This window comes from Leucoraja erinacea, chromosome 23 (assembly GCF_028641065.1).
Source record: "Leucoraja erinacea ecotype New England chromosome 23, Leri_hhj_1, whole genome shotgun sequence".
Classification (NCBI taxonomy): Eukaryota; Metazoa; Chordata; class Chondrichthyes; order Rajiformes; family Rajidae; genus Leucoraja; species Leucoraja erinaceus.
Genome location: NC_073399.1, coordinates 8,666,073 through 8,689,523, shown reverse-complemented (window position 1 = coordinate 8,689,523; position 23,451 = coordinate 8,666,073). Strand labels below are relative to the sequence as shown.

General features: G+C 41.7%; 1 protein-coding gene across 1 annotated transcript in view; it reads left to right on the top strand.

Moving 5' to 3' along the window:
- LOC129708173 (centrosomal protein of 95 kDa-like) overlaps window positions 1-23,451 on the top strand; it is a 49,251-nt gene that overhangs the window by 3,924 nt on the left and 21,876 nt on the right. Inside the window, exons 2-12 of the mRNA XM_055653782.1 lie at window positions 2,076-2,204; window positions 2,324-2,431; window positions 3,063-3,173; window positions 4,480-4,597; window positions 6,097-6,200; window positions 6,940-7,083; window positions 9,499-9,761; window positions 10,960-11,017; window positions 16,126-16,223; window positions 17,321-17,511; window positions 19,295-19,427. Of these exons, the coding sequence (XP_055509757.1) occupies window positions 2,076-2,204; window positions 2,324-2,431; window positions 3,063-3,173; window positions 4,480-4,597; window positions 6,097-6,200; window positions 6,940-7,083; window positions 9,499-9,761; window positions 10,960-11,017; window positions 16,126-16,223; window positions 17,321-17,511; window positions 19,295-19,427 (1,457 nt within the window). The remainder of the gene's footprint in view (window positions 1-2,075; window positions 2,205-2,323; window positions 2,432-3,062; window positions 3,174-4,479; window positions 4,598-6,096; window positions 6,201-6,939; window positions 7,084-9,498; window positions 9,762-10,959; window positions 11,018-16,125; window positions 16,224-17,320; window positions 17,512-19,294; window positions 19,428-23,451) is intronic.

Sequence of the window (23,451 nt, the reverse complement as noted above, 5' to 3'; positions counted from 1 at the left end):
ACAGTAGTTATTATCTTGCAGATGTTTATGTGACAAATTGCCTGCTGTATTTTTATTTCCTTTTCAACAATGACTAATCTATAGAGGGAAATCCCAGCTTCGAACTTAAACACTCCTACATTGTTGTGCAATTTATTGGCATTAATATACACATGCCTTTTTTCACTTTGAGATGACCTGAAGTTATGAAAGTGTTGTATGGATTGTTCTTTTAATATTCTTCCATTTGTTTATCCCATGATCCTTGCCTACTTGTCATGTTATGCTTTCGGCCCATTGTCTCCTTAATTGCAGTAGTTTGACTCATTATTTAAATCTTGGCATGAGTGCTTGTTTGTGTATTTGAGGAAAGAAACAATCCTGAAAAATTGTAGGTGCAGAGAAAATATTTTGCTAGGGATGTAAGTTAACACACTACTGACTCTGGCAACCCCGGTTTGACAGATTCCATAGCAACACATGGTTGCATTGAAAATTAGTACTCTTGGGTGTGCTTAGCTTGAAGCTTCCGAAACTAGTAAATTGCAGATTATTTTAACCTAACATTTCCTTGGGATTACATGTTTTTGTTTGAAAGACTTCCAAAACTGTTTGAGTAAGTAATATGACACTGGTCACTCGGAGATATCCTATGTGATTTGATATGGTTTGGGAGCCATTGAAGGCTGGCATGTGAGAGACCTAGCTGTCTAAATCCATATAATTCAAAAATAAGTTTCAAATTTACACAGTGTTGGAAGTGTCTGATCTTGCAATGGATCATAATGTTCTTTAAAAATAAACATATCTCGTCAACACTTGACAGAGCGTCGAGTCACATTTTTAAATAGCATTTGACCTTTATTAATTGCCATTTAACACATGACCAAGAAGTCTTTTTTTAACTGAGATAAGGATAGGAAGAACATCAGAATTAGAACCGGGCATAGACCATTTTGTCTCCTGGTGCACCCTTCACCATTCAATAAAATAATGGCTATTTTTCTTTATTTACCCCATATCCCTAGAATCTTTACAGATCTCTATCCTAAACTTGGTGAACCCTTAACACCACTATTGAGTGGACTGGCCACCCCCTGAAAGAAACTTTGCTCAACTTAGGCCTAGATTTTGACCCATAATTATAGACCTTCCTGCCAGGGGAAAATTCATCCCAGCTTCTACCTCGTGAAGATCTGTAAGAGATTTGTATGTTCAATAGAAATCCTCTTCCGTTAAATTCTAGGGGCCCAGACTACCTAATTTCTCTTTGTAAAATGATCTTCCTGCCACTATTCCCTGGGATCAGAAGACCGAGTGCTGGAGTAGCTTAGCAGGTCAGGCAGCATCTCAGGAGAACATGGATGGGTAACGTTTTGGGCCGGGATGACTGCGGAAGGGTTAGGATAAACCCACCAACATGAAATAGATAGGCAAGCTACTTTGTGTGAGAAAGAACTGCAGATGCTGGATAAAATCGAAGGTAGACACAAAATGCTGGAGTAACTCAACGGGTGAGGCAGCATCTATGGAAAGAAGGAATGGGTGACGTTTTGGGTCGAGACCCTTCTTCAGACTCGAAGAAGGGTCTTGACCTGAAACATCACCCATTCCTTCTCTTGATAGATGCCTCGCCCACTGATGTTACTCCAGCATTTTGTGTCTAGCAGGTAAGCTACTTTGTTTGATGGTAATCAGAGTTGGGTGATAAATGTTGTAAGGCCAGTGATGCCAATATCTTGTGAACAAATAAGTTTTAAGAATTTACATTCAGCATGTCCTGATAAATCATATACTCTTACAGATGCTGTGTTGTTAATTGAAGACACAAGGAATTGCAGATGCTGGTTTGCAAAGCAAAAGGTGTAAAGAGCTGGAGTAACTTACCAGATCGGGAGCATCTCTGGAGAACATGGATAGCCAAAATGACGGGTCTAAGGAAAGGTCCTGATTTGAGATGCTGCCTGACCCACTGAGTTACTGTAGCACATTGTGTCTTGTGTTGTTAATTGTGTTTGTCTCTCTCAGATATACATGTTTGCATGTATGTTCTCTGTCGTGCACTGAATTTACTGGGTTTTTCCTACCCTTTTTAGATTGGATTTCTGTTGCCAATGATCTTCTTAACAAGTGCCATATTAACCGGAAGGTGACAAAACTCTGTGAGTGTGATGCAAATGTGTTTGTTGCCCTCTACAATGCTATTCTCGGTGAGAAGGTCCCAGGTAAGTGAGCCAATGTTGATGATTTGTATGAAAGAAATTCAACTCTGTATTGAAGTGATTTCAACCACATCTGCACATTAATGAGCAGAATTGATTGTATCCCTTTTGCTCCATTACAGATTACATAACTACCCCCAAAAACCAAGAAGATGATGCCCATAACGTGCAGGCTGTGATAGATTCACTGGCTTTGGATTACTTGCAAATTAGTTTGTCTCATATAACAGGTCAGTAATCGAACAACTTTGTCCAACTTTTTTTTTAAGTCGCTGTGTTTCAATTGTACAGAAAGAATGGTGTCTTGTGTTGTGTGTGTTCATGAGTTCTGTGTTCTGGGAACCCATCTCAAAGATTGAGGGGAGGGGAGGGGAGGGGGGGGGGGGGAGAAAGGGGGTTGGTCTCGGTCTACTCCACTTCAGAAGGGGGAGGAATTGTACAGCTTGATAGCCACAGGAAAGAAGGATCTCCTGTGGCATTCTGTCCTCCATCTTGCTGGAATCAGTTTGTTGCTGAAGGTACTCCTCGGGTTGACCAGTGTGTTATGGAGGGGGTGAGCTGTATTGTCCAGGATGCTTTGCAGTTTGACGAGCATCCTCCCCTCCAAGACCACCTCCCATGAATCTAATGCGTCCCCCAGGATGGAGCCCACCTTCCTGATGTGTTTGTTAATTCTATTGCCGTCCTGCGACCTGCTGCCCCAACACACGGCAATGAAGATGAAGATGGATCAAGTATTGCTTGACAAATGACATGTTTCCTTGGAGATGTAAACATAACAATATAGCTAGATGGCTAAACTGAAAAGTAATCTTTCTACGATAATCTGATTTGTGCTTTTGTTTCCCCTTGCTTGCTCAGGAGAGAATATTGTTCAGAATAACAAAGAAAGTATCAAAAATCTGTTGGAAATCTTTGATGGTTTACTGGAATATCTTACAGAGCAGATAAGTGAGGCCTCTTCACAGCACGGTAAGCATGTCAACAATTTGCTTCCTGGTCTGACAAATCTATTTACGGGATAGGGGGTGAGGGAAATAAACTCTATTGGGTCACTGCAATCAGCTGATAACAGTTTTTGAGATAACTGCAAAAGAACAAAAATCCGAACTTTGTCCTACTGATATCAATTCTGTGTGCTTTATCATTTGAAAAGTATCAAATTGCTATCCATCAGCTACTGACATTTTTAAAGTTTGGATAAATGGGCTCATTTATTTAGTTGCAAATTTCCTTTGTAAAAATGGACTTGTAAATGCATGTAAGCTTATTATTTTGGGGATGTGAGCATTACTCGTAAAGCTTGATATTATCATTGAAGAGATTGTGATCCTCCTGGTAAAGTTTGCAAGTCATAGGAGCAGAATTGGGCCATTCAGCCCATTGAGTCTACTCTGCCATTCAATCAAGGCTGATCTATCTTGCCATCTCGACCACATTCTCTTGCCTTCTCCCTATAACCTTTGACATCCTTGCCAATCAAGAACCTGTTACTCTGCTTTAAACATACCCAATAACATGGCTTCCACAACTGTCTGTGGCAACGAATTCCACCCATTTCAAAGATATATTCTCAAAGTGCCATTTAGTAGGGAATTTCCAGGATGTGGATCCATTGATGATTCAGGAACAATTGTTTCCAAATCAGAATGGAGGAGCGTCTACATACGGGGGCATTTTTAACCACGTGCAGCTCTCATCCTTATAGTTACAGTCGTACGTCGAAGAGATCGCATGATGTTTTTGGTGGTTTCAATTATACATTCACTATTATTAGTGCATTAGGGGGGGGGGGGGGGGGGGGGGTAGGCTTTTCAAGCTCCAAGGAATAGTTTGCAGCTTCAACACTGGTGTGATAAATAAAGGCTAAATTGTCTTTCTATGCTGTACATCTTATCTAATATGATATCTATACTTTGAGCAATATTTTGTGATAATAAACACATTAGTAGAGCAAATGCATTATCAAACCAAATGTAACTTGTCTAAATAACATAAATTGTTTGTAGTTATACCTTCCATAAACCCATGTTTTGGTTTTTGTCTTGTCAATCTATATAGTTGGAGAAGGCTAGTGTGAAATCTAAGCAGGGATGCGAAGGCATGCCTGGTTACCCCACAGTTGTTATTCAGCTGTGCATTAATCTCTTTGGCAAGAAGGTAGTTTAAAAAAAACAAGAGGAAGAAATAATACAATTATTTTGCCCAGTCCAAAATATGTTTTGCATTTTGCCCAATTTTTTTTTGCCATTTCTGATATTATTTATATTTTTAATAGATGATCCTGACCTGCTATCCAGTGAAGCAATCTCTGTAATTAGAGGTGTACTTCAAGAGGAGCTGGGAGCTTCACTTAAAGAAAATTTACCTGGAACAGGAGAACACTTGTCAAAAGAGTTGAGTCCATTTTCTGAATGACATTCAAGCCCTTCTATAAAGAAAGGAATTGTATACTAGAGTCCGTCATACATCAAGGAAACGGGGCCCTTTGGCCCACTTGTCCATGTCCATCAAGATGTCCCACCGACGTCAGTCCCACCTGCCCATCAGATAGCACTAATACTAATAATCTCAATTCTTAAAAATCTTACCTACCAAAGGAGTGTTTGAATTTGTTGTGAAGAGAATATTTTGACTTGCAAAGGCCTGAAAATTGGTTGGTTGTTACCATGTCACATTATACATTTACTATATGGCAAGTTCCCTAGTTTCCTTGAACACTGAATCAGTCTAGAGGTAGTTTGTGGATGGGGAGGAGGGCAAGTGTCTGATTAGGTTGACACCATATTGAGTAGGAAAGTGTTGGGTCGACTAGTGGAGGGGTTCCATCAGAGATGGGCATGGTGGACAAATTCAACCAGTTGCCAGTTGGTGTGGCTGTGTGTTTTTCAGGTAATGCTCATTGTTTTAGAGCTACATGTGGTACCTGAGAAAGAGAACAAAGTTATTCGATGAAAGAGGACCTAGGACTGCGAGCTTGGAATTTGAGTGTCTGTGGAGCCTATTTCAGCATCAGACAGCAGATTATGCAAGCAGAACTGAAAATTGCAGAAGTGATTTATTTTGCTTTATGTTGAACAGCACTGTGCGTGTGTTTGGAAACCTCTACTTCAGATTTGCGAAGTGCGCAGAAATAAAACCTTTAGTTTGGGATGTTCCCCATTTTAAAAATTGGATTGTGGCGAACACATTCATACAGTACGCTGTGGCATGATCCAATTTCTCAACAATTTGAATTGATTCTCTTCCAAAAAAGCTCGGCTCGGGAAGTGAATGCTGCAGTAGAATCCAAGACTGCATCTATAGCAGACTCTAGTTTGTATCCATGTTATTGTGATGGTTTTTGGAATGTACTGATCAACCTGGGATAATGGTCCAACATAAACTCTTATTTAGTAACTTAATTTTAGTCATTATTTGCTCATTCTCAATGCCCAAAATCTTGTAACCACACAGAAAAGAGGCCATTCTGCCCATAGTGTTACTGTTAACCAGAGGCAAGCAATCCCATCAGTCCTATTTCGGTGGGAACTTTTTTTGCACTCTTGTCATTAACTTTCCCATTTGTTCTTTTGCCTATACCCATGCTCGGAGTTAAATTGCAATAGCCGATTAACCTCCTAGCAAGTCTTTCGAAGAAATGGATGCACCCATTAAGAATCCATGTCTTGGGGAGAACATGCAAACTCCACATAGAGCGCACCCAAGGCTAACATTGAATGTAGCTCTCGGGAATTATGAGGTATAAGCACTAATTTCTGCATTACCATGCTGCCCTGTTGCTTAAACCTGTTTGAAGCTAAGGATGTGATCTCGATTATCCTGGTCATTTAAAATTCAGAATTCTCTATTGATTCTGTTCAAAATCAATAAAAAAAATGTTTGACTGTTCTAGCTCATCTTCAGTTCCTACCTGGGATGGAAATGGATCTGAATCTACCAATGAACTCATCCGACTTGGTGAATCAGCTTGTACATATAGCCACAGAATTAGCACAGGTAAATTTGAATATCACTGTACCTTAATTGGTACGTGACAAAAGACCTTTGAAACCTTTGAAATATTGTACCTTTGCTCAGTTGGAGGCCTGTATTGTTGTGTACAGCTGTATTCCTCCTGTGTGCTTTATTTAAAATAAGCAAAACACAACAGCATATGATTCAAGACCCTGGAGGCCAGACTCCACTGCCACAAAATGATCAGCGACAACAGCAACACATTCCCCAATTCAACAGCCAGAAACAACTTCACCTGTGGTGGGGTCTGCCTGTCAAGGATGGGCCTGGTCGGCCACAGCAGGAACTACAACCATTAATGACACATTCCCCTCTCCAGACAGGACGACATCAAATCTGCACCGTCATCTCCCACAAATGGACAGATGCCAACTAACTAATTTCCACTGTTCACATTCTTGTATCCCTTTGTTATCACCTCTTCTGCAGCCAACAATGGGCTCCACCCTTCCTTGGTCATCTGTTGCTGGCCCTGTTTTGTTCTGGCCTTTTCTTATGTCCAGTCCTCCTCCCCCCTCCACACCTTCAGTCTGAAGGATTCTGACCTAAAACGTCACCCATCCTTTTTCTCCAGAGATGCTGCCTAACCAGCACTTTATGTGTAACTAATTTCTCTCGGTTTCAATTTTTGATATTGAAGCCTCCAAATATTATTTTAGTGTTCTTCCAATTTTTTGTTTGCACTTTGAAAATAGAAATTGTCTCTCAATTCCCTTTTAAGACCTACCTGAATTTCAATGGAGAAGTGGTCAGCAATCAGAAAAAAAGTTAAAGCTGAGGACCCAAGGGCAAAATGGGATCTGCTCATTCCCTGCTAGTTCTGTTCCGCATGATGCCAACCAGGAAGAAATTCAAAAATCGGCAAGTAAGTATGAACATGTTTGTTTAGAAATGGGAAAGATCCTCTGGGTAGGTTGCTTCTATCTCCATCGTTTATGTGGAACATTCTATAATTATTTATGCCCTGGAGATTTATGAAGTAGAATCCCTAGGTTACAACTAGTAAGGCTGCCTTAAGATTTTTTCCGTCTTCCAGGTGAGCCAGTTGTTTGTTTCTTATGCAGAATGAGGATGCTTGCTTTATAAAATCGGAAAGCTGCAGATGTTGGACAAACAACATTTCTGGCATAGAAACATAGAAATTAGGTGCTAGGCCATTCGGCCCTTCGAGCCTAATTCAATCGGAATCCAACTCAGCCCGTGCAGATGTTGCCAATGAACTGGCCTCAAAGAGAGTTCCAGAGATTCATTCTGTGTGAAAAAAAAGTTCTCCTCATCTGGTTTTAAAGGATTTCCCCTTTATGGGCATTTTGTGTCGGACAACATTTGTGGCATGAGAAGCTGTTAAATATATTGGGTCAACTTCTGACAAAACTGTGAAAAAAAAATTATGCTTTGATCAGTTTGTAGAAATACAGATACAAGTGGATTTGGCCTGGAAGAGAGAAGCAAGGAACTGCAGATGGTGGACTTTTGAGCATAACAGAAAATGCTGGAGTAACTCAATGGGTCAGGCAGCTTCTGTGGAGGGAATGGACAGACAACGTTTTGGGTCTTCAGTCTGATAAATAGTCTTGACCTGAAGCATTTTCCAATGACCATTCCCTTAGGAGATGCCATCTGCCCAATGAGTTACACCAGCAGGTACACAAAAATGCTGGAGAAACTCAGCGGGTGCAGCAGCATCTATGGAGCGAAGGAAATAGGCAAAGTTTCTGGCCGAAACCCTTCTTCAGACTGATAGGGGGTGGCGGGGAGAAGGAAGGAAAAAGGAGGAGGAGCCCGAGGGCTGAGGGATGGGAGGAGGCAGCCCGAGGGCTGAGGAAGGGGAGGAGACAGCAAGGGCTAACAAAATTGGGAGAATTCAATGTTCATGCCCGCAGGATGCAGACTCCCCAAGCGAAATATGAGGTGCTGTTCCTCCAATTTCCGGTGTTGCTCACTCTGGCCATGGAGGAGACCCAGGACAGAGAGGTCGGACGGGGAATGGGAGGGGGAGTTGAAGTGCTGAGCCACTGGGAGGTCAGGTAGGTTCTTGCGGACCGAGCGGAGGTGTTCGGCGAAACGATCGCCCAACCTCCGCTTAGTCTCACTGATGTAGATCAGCTGACATCTAGAGCAGTGGATGCAGTAGATGAGGTTGGAGGAGATGCAGGTGAACCTCTGTCGCACCTGGAACGACTCCTTGGGTCCTTGAATAGAGTCGAGGGGGGAGGTAAAGGGACAGGTGTTGCATTTCTTGCGGTTGCAACGGAAAGTGCCCGGGGAGGGGGTGGTACGGAAGGGAAGAATTGACAAGGGAGTTGCGGAGGGAGCGGTCTTTGCGGAAGGCAGACATAGGGGGAGATGTGTGGTCAGTGGTGGGGTCACGTTGGAGGTGGGGAAACTGACGGAGGATTACTTGTTGTATGTGACGGCTGGTGGGGTGAAAGGCGAGGACTAGGGGGACTCTGCCCTTGTTGTGAGTGGGGGGATGGGGAGAGAGCAGTGTTGCGGGGTATGGAAGAGACCCTGGTGCGAGCCTCATCTATGGTGGAGGAGGGGAACCCCCGTTCCCTGAAGAATGAGGACATTTCAGATGCCCTGGTGTGGAACACCTCATCCTGGGAGCAGATGCGGCGTAGACGGAGGAATTGGGAGTAGGGGATGGAGTCCTTACAGGAAGCAGGGTGGGAAGAAGTGTAGTCCAGATAGCCATGGGAGTCAGTGGGTTTATAGTGGATGTTGGTCAGAAGCCATGGGAGTTACACCAGCACTTTGTTTCACACATGAAAGGGGGGGGGTAAAGGGGAAACTGGGTGAAATGGCCTGGGATAATGATGTATCATACAATGCCTCTTAATTTTCTAGTTCTGTGAGACTGCATTTGTCTCTGCACAGATGTTGCTTTGTTTGCTTAGGATTTTCAGCCTTTTCTGTTTTTATTATGGGTGGAAGTGCTGAATAAACAAAACCTGTTTATCAAGTTTAAATCTAGTCAATTAAATTCAAACATTGACAATGGATTGGAAACTTTTCAATTGACCATTGCCCCAGTAACCTAAAGCACAGACATATTGTACACGGGTTGGTACACAAAAATGCTGGAGAAACTCAGCGAGTGCAGCAGCATCTATGGAGCGAAGGAAATGGGTAACTTTTCGGGCCGAAACCCTTCTTCAGACACGGGTTGCTTGTCTCAGTTTTGTTAATAAAATAATGTGGACATTTAGTTTTTTGCTTTCTCTGATTTTCAATTGTGTTGTTATTCATTGTGCAAATGCTTATTTTTTGGGAATAGGGTCTCCGGATATCTTCCCCTTGAGAGCTCCATCCACTGGGCCAGGCACTAATGCTCTGCAACTTGGAGAACCCATCCGGCCTGCTATTCCCTTGCAATCCCCATACCACCCTGCCAAATATCCACTGCAAGGTGTAGAATTGATCAGTTCTCAGCCCAGATCCCATTTGATGGTCAATCGAGAACAGCAACTTGATACTTCGAGAAAAAGTCCAATTCTTGCAGAAGGGCCAAAAGTGTATCCAGCATCTACAGGCCACAGCGTGAGTAGGCATCATGCTTTGAATGTACTTTTCAAAGCAAATCATGACATTCTGATATTAATGGAGCATGCTTCAAACATTATCTTGCTTGCATATCATGAAACATTAATATATCTGTTGTAGATATCTGACACCTGAATGTTCAGATTAGTTATGTCAATTTGTATACCTATTTGTTTCTATATGATGATGATAAAACTAAAAGGTTGACCCTGCAAACCCTATGGCACTGTATTTTATTTTAATCTGTAATACTTTCATTTGATAAAATGTTAACATTTTGAGAATGAAAGGGGAAAAGAAGCAACAGACATTGAAAGTTAACATTTTGAGTGATCCACAAACCTTTAAAGAAGCAGGGAGCTTATACAGCTTGAGCAGAGGGACTTTTTTATATGTGACATATAAAATTTCAGGTAAAATACAAAAGCAAACTCTTACTGTATTAGAAATCTGGCATTTAAAGCTGCAAAACGTATGGTAATAAGCCAAAATATTTTTGAGGGAAGAAAGATCCATTTCTTTTCACCAGAATAAGAGCATTTTGGAGATAAATGTGCGGACAAGAAGCGGGGAACAAGAAACTGGAGAACAAGGGGAGCCAAGTCTGAGTTTGCCTAAACAAAGAGTTAAATGAAAAGTGATTGTGGTGGATGGTAGGTCGATGCAGGTGGATGGTAATGCAAGAGGCGCCTCCCTGTTGCCAGGGACAACTTTTCTTGGCTACTAAAATTTTGAAATTATCCACTGTACTTTATCACCTTTTGCCTTGTAGTATCAAACTGAACCTCTCTACAGATTCTGTCTCTTTTTCTAATTTGGGAAATTAGATTAAATAAGTAAACCTAGAAAATGACCCCTGGGCACAAGAGAGATTAATTTATAAAGGATACATTTGTTGCTGTAATATAAATAAGATGAATTCATTGCATGGTAACTCATTGCTTGATGCCTTACAACAGACATGTGGGCATTGTATAAGCCTTCTGTTCTAACCTGTCTTCTATGATGCAGGATTTTCAATTATTGCTTGTCAATTGACTGTGTTGGGTTAGGTGTTCAGGCGATCATTGAAAAATTCTGCTCATTCATGGTTAACTTCTTAATTAATAATGTTTTGCTTGCTCCAGATTAAAAATAAAATACTTTAATAAAATGTTGTCCTTTTTCCTTTATTTTAAATTGCTCTATTCTCAAGTTACCAGAAAGAACTGACAGATGTTCTACAAGCAAGTTACTATCAAGTATACCCTTGGGTAAGAATGTTTATTATATCACATCTACAGTTTACATATAGTCTGCACTTTGAATGTAAAGGAGTAATTCCAGTATTTGCCTCGACAGAAGATTACAAAGTATTAGGTTTCCGTTTATCTGTGTAAAACATCAGGTGATGGAAATCGGTGATAAACAGAAAGAGAAGTCTGAAGAAGGGTCTCGACCCGAAACATCACCTATTCCTTCGCTCCATACATGCTGCCTCACCCGCTGAGTTTCTCCAGCATTTTTGTCTACCTTTGATTTTTTTCCAGCATCTGCAGATATTTCTTAAACAATAAGGGAATGTATGCATGTCTGTCATCTGGTGTTCTGGTTGTGGCCCCTTCACAGATTCTTCCAGGGACCTTAAGCTGGACAAAATGCAGATGGGGGGGAAAAAAATGAAATAAAAACAAATGGGGAAATACTCAGCACTCGGGCAGCATTCTTGGAGAGTGGCAGTCATTTCAGATTTATTTTTTTTCCATCTGACATAATCATCACAGATTTGTTTTCAGCACCTTTTTTTGCTTACAAAGAATTGATTAATAATTTGTTGAGCATTGAGCCTGCAGAAAGCTGCTGACAATATGAATTTCATTGTTCCCTTCCTGGTACATATAATTGGACACCCTCAGACCATCTTTAATCTGAATTTACTGAACTTTATCTTGCACTAAACATTATTCCCTTTATCCTGTATCTGTGGACGCCTTGATTGTAATCGTACAGTCCTTCCACTGACTGGATAGCATGCATCTAAAAAGCTTCTCACTGTACCTTGGTACACGTGACAATAAACTGAACTAAATTAAGCACTCTTGGTTATTGGTTTGGTCCCAAACAAATTTTTGGTTATGATCAGCACAAAGTGCTGGAGGCTCGAAGGGCCGAATGGCCTACTCCTGCACCTAATTTCTATGTTTCTATGATAGGCACAAAGTGCTGGAGTAACTGAGCAACGGTGTCAACCTGAAACTTCACCTATTCCTTTGCTCCATAGATGCTGCCTCACCCGCTGAGTCTCTCCAGCATTTTTATCTACCTTGGAGTAATTGAGCAGGTCAGGTAGCATATCTTCAGAGGGTTTAACTCCTTTTCTTTAGTATAAACCAGCATCAGCAGTTCCTTCCTATTACTTTGTTTTTGTCTCTTTTGTCCACCTCCTCACTCTGATGGATCAGTATGTGCCCATTTGCCTTAACTTTCCAGGAACTCTGATTCTACCATTTTTTATTTTTTTTTGTGTTAGTGAGTTCCATATCTTTAATCCTCTATCTTTTTGTTCTAATACCACTTCATAACATTCTGTCCAATGGAAAACATTTGTAGTTACTCAAATATTTTAACATATTTCATTCCTGATAAGCTTCTGCATCACCTCAAAGGCCCTGACACTTTATAATATACAGTGATCAGGACTTTACATAATTTCCATGACTTGCTAGAGTTTTGTTCGGTTCAGCATTACAGCATTTTAATTCTCCCTATTCACAAAGTCAGGTAGCCCTTGTGCTTCCTTAATTGCTGTTTCAACAAAAACTAGTTCATGAGCAGTTCCAATTGTCGCTCTTGTGGCTTCAGTTTTATGTGGAGATATTTAATAGAGCAGGGAAAATCTGAGAGGAATTTACATGATCAGCACAGTGCTTGACGATGTCTAAAAAATGTGTATATTTTAACGAAACTAAATAAAATTGTGAAGAATTCCACACTTTACCCATTTTTCAAAAACGTTTGTATTTGTTTTTGAGGAGCTATTCAACAGTGTAAGTGCAGAGCAGAGCTGGCAAGTAGTACGGATTTTCCATATTTTGTATGGAAATGCGATTAGAATAAGGATGTACGATTTTGTGTTGTTAAATACGGATTTTAAATACGGAGTTCAGTTCAATCTCAAGAAGGGTCTCGACCAGAAACATCACCCATTCCTTCTCTCCAGTTGCTGCCTGTCCCATATAACCATATAACCATATAACAATTACAGCACGGAAACAGGCCATCTTGGCCCTACAAGTCCATGCCGAACAAATTTTTTTTTTCCCCTTAGTCCCACCTGCCTGCACTCATACCATAACCCTCCATTCCCTTCTCATCCATATGCCTATCCAATTTATTTTTAAATGATACCAATGAACCTGCCTCCACCACTTCCACTGGGAGCTCATTCCACACCGCCACCACTCTCTGCGTAAAGAAGTTCCCCCTCATATTACCCCTAAACTTCTGTCCCTTAATTCTGAAGTCATGTCCTCTTGTTTGAATCTTCCCTATTCTCAAAGGGAAAAGCTTGTCCACATCAACTCTGTCTATCCCGCTCATCATTTTAAAGACCTATATCAGGTCCCCCCTTAACCTTCTGCGCTCCAGAGAATAAAGACCTAACTTATTCAACCTATCTCTGTAACTTAGTTGTTGAAACCCAGGCAACATTCTAGTAAATCTCCTCTGTACTCTCTCTATTTTGTTGACATCCTTCCTATAATTGGGCGACCAAAATTGTACACCATACTCCAGATTTGGTCTCACCAATGCCTTGTACAATTTTAACATTACATCCCGGCTTCTATACTCAATGCTCTGATTTATAAAGGCTAGCATACCAAAAGCTTTCTTTACCACCCTATCTATATGAGATTCCACCTTCAAGGAACTATGCATGGTTATACCCAGATCCCTCTGTTCAACTGTATTCTTCAATTCCCTACCATTTACCATGTACGTCCTATTTTGATTTGTCCTGCCAAGGTGTAGCACCTCACATTTATCAGCATTAAACTCCATCTGCCATCTTTCAGCCCATTTTTTCAAATGGCCTAAATCACTCTGTAGACTTTGGAAATCCTCTTCATTATCCACAACACCCCCTATCTTGGTATCATCTGCATACTTACTAATCCAATTTACCAACCTTCATCCAGATCATTGATCTTTGTTGTTTGTCATGTACAACATGACAAACAACAAACAACGATAAACAGCCATCCACCATTACCCTCTGGCTTCTTCCATTCAGCCACTGTTGAATCCATCTTGCTATTCCTGCATTTATACCCAACAGTTGAACCTTCTTAACCAACCTTCCATGAGGAACCTTGTCGAAGGCCTTACTAAAGTCCATATAGACAACATCCACTGCTTTACCCTCGTCAATTTCCCTAGTAACCTCTTCAAAAAATTCAAGAAGATTAGTCAAACATGACCTTCCAGGCACAAATCCATGTTGACTGTTCCTAATCAGACCCTGTTTATCTAGATGCTTATATATATTATCTCTAAGTATCTTTTCCATTAATTTGCCCACCACTGAAGTCAAACTAACAGGTCTATAATTGCTAGGTTTACTCTTAGAACCCTTTTTAAACAATGGAACAACATGCGCAGTACGCCAATCCTCGGGGACTATTCCCGTTTCTAATGACATTTGAAATATTTCTGTCATAGCCCCGGCTATTTCTACACTAACTTCCCTCAATGTCCTAGGGAATATCCTGTCAGGACCTGGAGACTTATCCACTTTTATATTTTTCAAAAGTGTCCCGCTCCAGGTTTAAACAGAGCACTGTCAGTTTAATGTGTGGGAATTTAAACTAAGAGCTGTCGGCGACAGCGCTATGGGTTCTAAAAATAGCGCTACCAGCTGGAGCGCTAAGGGCTTTACACATAGCGCCATGGCCACAGCGCTATGGGTCACAGACTGTTCAGGAAAATTCTCGTATAACAATGAGTCTTTGGAATTCTTTCTCAGTGGTAGTTGAGCCTTTGATTATTTTTCAGGCCGTGGTAGAATTCTGGATAAGCCTAGTGGTGAAAGGTTACCAATGGGATTGCAGTTACATTGGGATTGACCTTGATTTTACAAAACAGTGGGTAGGCTTCAAGGGGGAAAGAGGGAGGGGTGGAGAGATGGAGAGGGGAGGGAGGAAGGGAATAAGGGGAGGAAGAGATGGAGAGGGAGGCTTCCAAAATGGCTTCTACATCATCATCTGGTGCTAAAAGCAGGAAGCAGCCGTTCAAACAGCAGTATACAAAGAGATGGCAATGAATGCACTGTCAAGTAAGGTGCGTAGAAGACATGTCGATTGGTAGCAAAGTTATGCATTCTTGTACTCTTACATGGCTATGACCACATTTAAAAAAAATATATATATTTTTTTTTTCTCAGCAAATTGGCACTGTAATAAATACTGATTTCCTCAGCAAAATACTGATTTTCAGGTACTAGAAAACTGAAATGCTCTGATAAAACTTGGCAGCTCTGGCAGAGACTATTTATCTATTCCCTCAGTCTTCACAATGTAGTTTTCCACTTCTGTGCTTGTACTCCCAGAAACAAACTCTCTGTCCAGGAGATAATTATGATAAATGGGTTTCCCCATCCTTGTCCTGGAGTCTGGATGTATCTGTTTTGCTGGGCAATGTACTAACTTGAATGCATCGACCAAGAAAACACACCAATGCCTCTTCTATTTCCTTGGAAGGCTTAGGAAGTTTAACATGTCCCCTACAAATCTCACCAACTTCCACAGATGCACCATAGAAAGCATTTTATTTGGATGCATCACAGCTTGGTTTGGGTGCAACTCCATCCAAGATGACAAAAAATTGAAGCAAATGGTGGACACTGTGCATGCCATCATACAAACCAACCAATGTACACCACCAGATTCGGGGGACAGTTTCTTCCCAGCTGTGATCGGGCAACAATCATCCTACCACAACCAGAGAGCAGTGCTGAACTATTATCTACCTCTTTGGTGACCCTCAGACTATCCTTGATCGGATTTTATAGGCTTTACCTTGTACTAAACGTTATTCTCTTGTGTATCTATACACTGCAAATGGATCGATTGTAATCATGTATTGTCTTTCTGCTGAGTGACTAGTATGCAACAAAAGCTTTTCACTGTACCTCTGTACGCGTGACAAACTGAACTGAACCTATGGAAGGATTTTTACATTTACACCGTCAATTAACCTACATACCTGTAGGTCTTTGGAATGTAAGAATGATGTTGAGTCTGTATTGTGTGCAATTCACATCACTTCATAATTTGAACTCCTTTAAAGAAACCAGTTCTTATAAATGTGTTTTATTTTGTAGATCCCTTGAAGGAAGGTGTGCTGCAGGAGTTGCAAGATTCGGAGGATGTTTTGGAGAGGAATCTGGAATCTCTGAGCACTGTAGAAACTGCTGCAGTGGTTAGTATTGCATCATCTTGTCTTTAAGGGCCTTTTAACGTATAATGTTATTAAATGTGCTGACGCGAGTTTTTAATACAATTTGATTTCCTGACTTTGGATGTTTTAACCGTTTACTTAGCTTTCATAATAGAAGGCAAATCTCGGGAAATAATTTGGCTTGTACAAATCACTGATTCCAAAGTAGTTGCTTAAGAGTACTGTATTATATGTTGAGGTCTGTGGGCTCCTGTACTTTGTAGTGATGTACAATGCCAGCGTGAGGAACAGCACCTTGTTTTCTGTCTGGACACAGTGGCCTCCTGAACTCTTAATTTGGTTTAGTTTAGATGCAGCATGGAAACAAGCCTTGGGCCCATTGGGCCTACACCGACCAGCGTTCCCTGTAGACTATCACTATCCTGCACGCAATTCACAATTTGTTATCAAAGCCAATTAACCTACTTTGGATTGTGGGAGGAAACCGGAGCATCCGGAGAAAACACACGGGGAGAATGTATAAACTCTGTACAGATTGTACTCGTAGTCTGGATCGAATCCTGGTCTGACGCTGCAAGGCAGCAACTCTGCCCTGATGAATTCATGGAGAAATTATGTGCATGGAGGGATAGAGACCATGAGCTCTTGGATGGGGTTAGTTTAATTCGCCAAGAACGCTGTTCTGTAAAATTTACAATAGTAGTTCTCTCTTTACACAACATCTTTAAGCAGCATCAAGATATGCAAGGCATGTTATTTTATACATAGACAGAAGTAGGTGCCTGCATTGTACTGCTGGGGAAAGTAGTAGCAGATATGATAGCAGCAGTGCCTAAGAGGCATTTCAACAGGCACTTGATCTGGCATGGAGATGTATAGATATTGTGTAGTCAGATGGGATTAATTTAATTTGGCATCATGGTCGGCACAGACATGAAGGTCTTGTCCCTGCCCTGTGCTTCTATGTAATTTCTATTGGAAAGGTGATAATGAGGAAGTGAAGACCCCCTGACCCAGCTATGTTCCCTCGATTTTTAAAGCTGGTGAATATGCAAAAGAACAATAGGCCAGCAAACAAAGTAAATGTGATTTGGAAATCTTTCTGCTTGCCCTTGCAGAATTCCAACAGCGTACAGAAACGAGTTGCATTCCAAACGGAACCGGATATCAGAGTTCTGACCATGCAGAGTAAAACTGATCAATGGGATGAGCTGTTGGAAGAAGAGGAGGTGGCCAACCAGTGTGAGCATTCGGCTACAAGCAACTCGTGGCGGAATGACATTGGGAATGAAGAAAGTTCCTTTTCAAGGTATATAGACATTTAGAATATATTTGGAATATATTAGAGAGTGACAAAGATAAATTGCACTTTACATAATCGCTGATCTTAAAAATACTTAAAGGATTTATTGTTGTGTGGTCATACTTGTAAAATGAGGAAGCTAGGAAGCCAATTTACATACAATACCCCTCAAACAGTTATTCTTACCAAATAATCAATTTTAGCACTTTGTTGAAACAAGGATCTGCAGGTGCTGGTTTACAAAGCAATAACGCGGGATGCTGGAATAACTCAGTGGGTCGGGTGGCATCACTGGAAAACATGGATAGTTGACGTTTCAAGTTGAGACCCTTCTTCAGTACTGCAGTCTGAGGAAGGGCCCTGACCCAAAATGTTGTCTAACCATGTTCTCCAGCATTCTGTGCCTTTGTATATTTTTGGAACTATTGGTTGAACCTTTTCTGGCCAGGACATCCGGAGAACTAGCTTGTGCTCAAGTGTGCAATAGGGCTGGTGTTGGCGGATGACAAACTGACCAGTGAATGGATACAACTGGTGTCCTTTCCCACCTGTCTAGAGTCTCCGGAATTATCCCATACTTGCTGTCGTCTTACCAAACTGACTACCTTTTCATTCTTCCACATGAGCTGTCTAAAATTCAAGGACTATAGACTTGGTGTTTCCATGCTGCATCTCTAAATTAAACAAAACAAACTGTTGCTTCCTTAATTGAACATCTCATCTGATTCTGATAATCACGCAACCCTTGCTCAATTACTCCAGGATACGCCTCGCCTGCAGCTCGAAGTATTACAACATTAACGATGTATTAGTCACTAAACCATAGTCAACGTTTAATTGTGCTCCTTAATGTCAGCTCCTTTTAATCATTATTTAAATAATGCTGAATAGGCGGGGAAGAAATGGGTGGTAGTCGGGATTATACCTGGACTTGTATCTCTGTTGCCAACTCCAGTCACGATTGTAAAACAAAGTCTGACCCCTGTTGATGGTTTTGATGACAATGGGAGAGGATGAGTTTTAACTGTGTGCGTGCGTGTGTGCTTTTTCCCCACTTGTTTTGAAGGTTCCATGCTAGTGCCTGGATGGAGGCTTCCGCACTCACTCGTCTTGCATTTAAACATCAAGATGCTTTCATTGATGTCATACTCATGGTGTGCAGGATTAAAGCCATGCAAATGTTAGCCTGATTAAAACATTTTTGCCAAAAATGTCATAAGGATTAGGAGTAGAATTAGGCAATAGGTTCAGAAGTAGGCCATTCGGCCCTTCAAGCCAGCACCGCCATTCAATGTCCCACAATCAGTACCCCGTTCTTGCCTTCTCCCCATATCCCCTGACTCCACTATCTTCAAGTGCCCTATCTAGCTCTCTTGAAAGTATACAGAGAACTGGCTTCCATCGCCCTCTGAGGCAGAGAATTCCACGGACTCACAACTCTGTGTGGAAAAAGTGTTTCCTCATCTCTGTTCTAAATGCCTTGCCCCTGATTCTTAAACTGTGGCCCCTGGTTCTGAACTCCCCCAACATTGGGAATGTTGGGCCATTCGGCCCATCAAGTCTACTCTGCCATTGAATCATGGCTGATCTATCTCCCTCCTAACCCCATTCACCTGCCTTCTCCCCATAACCTCTGACACCCGTACTAATCAAGAATATCAGGTGTCAAGTGGCAGTTAGATTTTTAAGGCTGCTCCTTTTGTTTAAAATTAATTCTGAGATTATATGAAAATGCTATTGCCTAGAGGTATTAAAGACAAATATATGAACATCTTTTTATCTTTTGTAGTAAAATTGAAAGTCAAAGGGTTTTAGTTCGAGATGAACCTCTTTCTCACCGAAGAGCCCAGAACATTCTTGCAGAAGAGGAACTACATGAGATGTCTGCGAAGCTGTCTCAGAAACTGCATCAACTCGATACGGTAATGTTTGTCTATGGCAATTCCTGCAATTAGTGACGTCAGATAATATAAATGTTGGATGTTTGCTGACGTATTGAGTCTCTTGGCAAGTTCTGGTTATTTTGAGATTGGTCATCGCTGGAATGTTCAATTGCGGGCGTTACCCAATGAAAGCTTTGCTGTGTTTATGGCTAGTTATGCTCTTTATTGCCTATGTCTGTTACTGATCTTTAGAAATTTGTTTACAAGTCATTTAAAAAAAAAGAGTTTGTTGGCCGAACAATTTTACTTTTATAAGATTATTGGTTTAATAAATGGAAACATTTATTTGTCTTTACAAATTGTTTAGGAGAAAGTCTTTTCAGAAAACAATTTTAGATGGTTTAGAGGCGGTTTATTAAAATTGTGCCGCAGTTACATGGAAAGACCAGGAATGATGGTGACCAGATGAAAAAAAAAAAGACAAAGGTGATTAATGAGGCTGTGATAAAAAATAACCAGAATAAATTTGAACAGTCATAGTGTTAAGCAGAGAACACTGATATCAAGGTTGTTTTTTATTTAAAAAAAACATGTTTTTTTAAAAATTGTGGTTGTGTCGATAGTGAGGAGGATGGTCACTCCTCATTACAAATTTCACTGCACCTTAACTGGTACATGTGACAATAAACTGACCTTGATATTGATTAACTGGTAATTTATCGGATGGAATTCATCTTTGAAAGTGTGAGGTGATGGATTTTAGGATTTCAGGTGATGAAAATAATAACATTATCTGCCAAGCTTTGTCCTGAACCTCCTCTCTTCCTGTTTTCTTCCCTGAGTCCCATCTTTCTATTTTGTCCCTTTCCCTCTGGCATTGCATTTCACTCCTCTTTGATTAGTATGGGTGTCGGAGGATATGACGAGAAGGCAGGAGATTAGGAGGGAAAGATAGATCAGCCATAATTGAATGGTGGGGTAGACTTGATGGGCTGAATGGCCTAATTCTATGCTTCCTTATGACCTTGTCACTCCTATCTGATAACCTCTGTCTCAATTTCACCTCTAGCTGTTGTCACTTATGGGCCTGTCACACTTAGGCGATTTTTCAGCGGACTGCCAGCGACTGTCAAGTTGCCGGCAGTCGCCTGAAAAACCGGCAACTGGATCGGCGACTGTTAGGGTAGAACACGCACACACACACATCGCAAAGGCGGGGGCCCAGGGCAAGCAGGGGGAGCACTGTCTGAAATTCCAAGGTGATACAGACACCGCGATGAACAGGAAGGTTGGCGCTGTAATTAAGATGGCTAGTACAGTGAACAGCAAGTCCTTTAAAAGAGGGAGGGGGAAAAGGAGTGGAGCCAACTGTTAAGAAGCCAGAGATATACAGCTGTGAAGTTCAGCGGACATTTAACATTACCAGTCGGTTATCTTTGGTTTAGAAGACTACTGCTTTTTATTTATTTATTTTTTTCCCCCAATGAGCCAATGAAATTCACCGGTCAGCACTGGCTACAACCTACGAGAGCCTAAGCGAACATTCGACCACCTGGCGACCCACCTACGGCTCGAGAACTCTCGCTACTCTCCATGGCGGCTTCATTCTAGTCCCCGCTAATTTTTCAACATGTTGAAAGATTCTCGGCGACCATAATGAGGCCGCAACAAGGTACCAGAATGCGGGAACTCCTCACGACTATGAAGGTGACTCCCCAGCAACCACCCGCGAACATGTGGCGACTGCAAAATCTCCTACAGTTGCCTAAAAAGTCGCCTAAGTAGGGCAGGCCCATCACTCTACCCATCTGCCTATCACAACCCCCTTTGCACCTATCCACCTATTGCTTGCCAAGCTTTGCTCCTCCACGTACTATATTCCATTTTTCTCCCCACTACATTGGTCTGGAGAAGGGTCCCAGCCTGAAATTTTGTTTGTCCCATCTCTCTGCAGATGCAGCCTGACTCACTGAGACTTGTGTTATGGAAAGCTGGTGACATTGCAGCCAATTTACACACCGCTTAACAATTTGATGACCTGCTAAATGCTTTTGTGCTGTGGATAAAGGGATAAATATTGTCCTAGCTGCTCTAACGTAAGCAGAAAAAGCTGACACAATCGGCATGCAAGGCAACATTGATCGTTTCCAGTTGACCTTTTGTCAGAATTGGAAACATTTTCGAAAGCACATCAGTTTTAAGTAGCTGAGAAAGAGGAAATGTGGGCCGAGCAAAGGGAATGACTGGTAGAGTGGAGACCAGAGTAAATGGATTAGGAGGAGGAATGTAGAGAGAGAGAGGTGGGTTTTTTAAGCCAATATGTAGAGGAACCGACTAGAGGGCAGGCCATCCTAGACTGGGCATTGTTTAATGAGGTTGGATTAGTTAGCGATCTTGTTGTGCAAGGCCCATTGGGCAACGGTCACCATTTATATGGTGGAATTCTGCATTAGGATGCTGAGTGACACTGTTAATTCGGAGACTAGGGTCCTGAACATAAAGAAAGGAGACTTTGAAGGTATGAGACAGGAATTGGCTAGAATAGACTGGCAAATTACACTTAAAGGGTTGATGGTGGAAATGCAATGGCAAAGATTTAAAGACCGCAAGGATGGACTCCCAAAATTAATCATCCTTGAGGGAGTGCAGCGTAGGTTTACAAGGTTAATTCCCGGGATGGCGGGACTGTCATATGCTGAGAGAATGGAGCAGCTGGGCTTGTACACTCTGGAGTTTAGAAGGATGAGAGGGGATCTCGTTGAAATGTATAAGATTGTTAAGGGCTTGGACACATTAGAGGCAGGAAACATGTTCCTGATGTTGGGGGAGTCCAGAACCAGGGGCCACAGTTTAAGAAAAAGGGGTAAGCCATTTAGAACGGAGACGAGAAACACTTTTTCTCACAGAGAGTGGTGAGTCTGTGGAATTCTCTGCCTCAGAGGGCTGTGGAGGCAGGTTCTCTGGATTCTCTTAAAAATAGCGGAGTCGGGGGATATGGGGAGAAGGCAGGAATGTGGTACTGATTGGGGATGATCAGCCATGATCACAATGAATGGCGATGCTGGCTCGAAGGGCCGAATGGCCTACTCCTGCACCTATTGTCCATTGACGAAAAAATAAAACTGAAGTCAGCTCAACCGTGACTAACGAGGGAAATCAAGGATAGTATTAAGTCCAAGGAAGAGGCATATAAATTGGCCAGAGGAAGCGGCGAGCTGGAATACTGGGAGAAATTTGGAATTCAACAGAGGAGGACAAAAGGGTTAATTAAGAGGGGGGGGGAAGAGCATGAAAGAAAGCTTGCGGGGAATATAAAAACTGACTGTAAAAGCTTCTTTAGATATGGAAAAAAGATTAGGGAAGACAAATGTAGGTACCTTGCAATCGGAGGCAGGGGAATCTACAATGGGAAATGGCAGAACAGTTAAACGAGTACTTTGTTTGTGCCTTCCTCAGTGAAGACATAACCAATGTCCCAGAAATACTAGGGGACTGAGGATCTAGTGAGCGGGAGGAGCTGAAGGCAATCCACACGAGTCAAGAAATGGTGTGAAAACTATTGGGACTGAATGCAGATAAATCCCCAGGGCCTGATGGTCTGCATCAGAGTACACAAGGAGGTTGCCCTAGAAATTGTGGATGCATTGGTGATAATTTTCCAATGTTCTTTTGACTCTGGATCAGTTCCTGTGGACTGGAGGGTAGCTGGTGTAACCACATTTTTGAAGAAAGGAGGGAGAGAGAAAACAGGGAATTATAGACCAGTTAGCCTTGCATCAGTAGTGGATTATTAAAGATGTAATAGCAGCGCATTTGGAAAGCAGTGACAGGATTGGTCAAAGTCAGCATGGATTTGAGAAGGGGAAATCATGCTTGATAAATCTTCTGGAATTTTTTGAGGATGTAACAAGTAGAATAGAGATGGGAGAGCCAGTGGATATGGTGTATCTGGACTTTCATAAAGCCTTTGACAAGGTCTCACACAGAGATTGTTGTGCAAAATGAGAGCACATGGTATTGGTGGTAGGGTACTGACATGGATAGAGAACTGGTTGGCAGACAA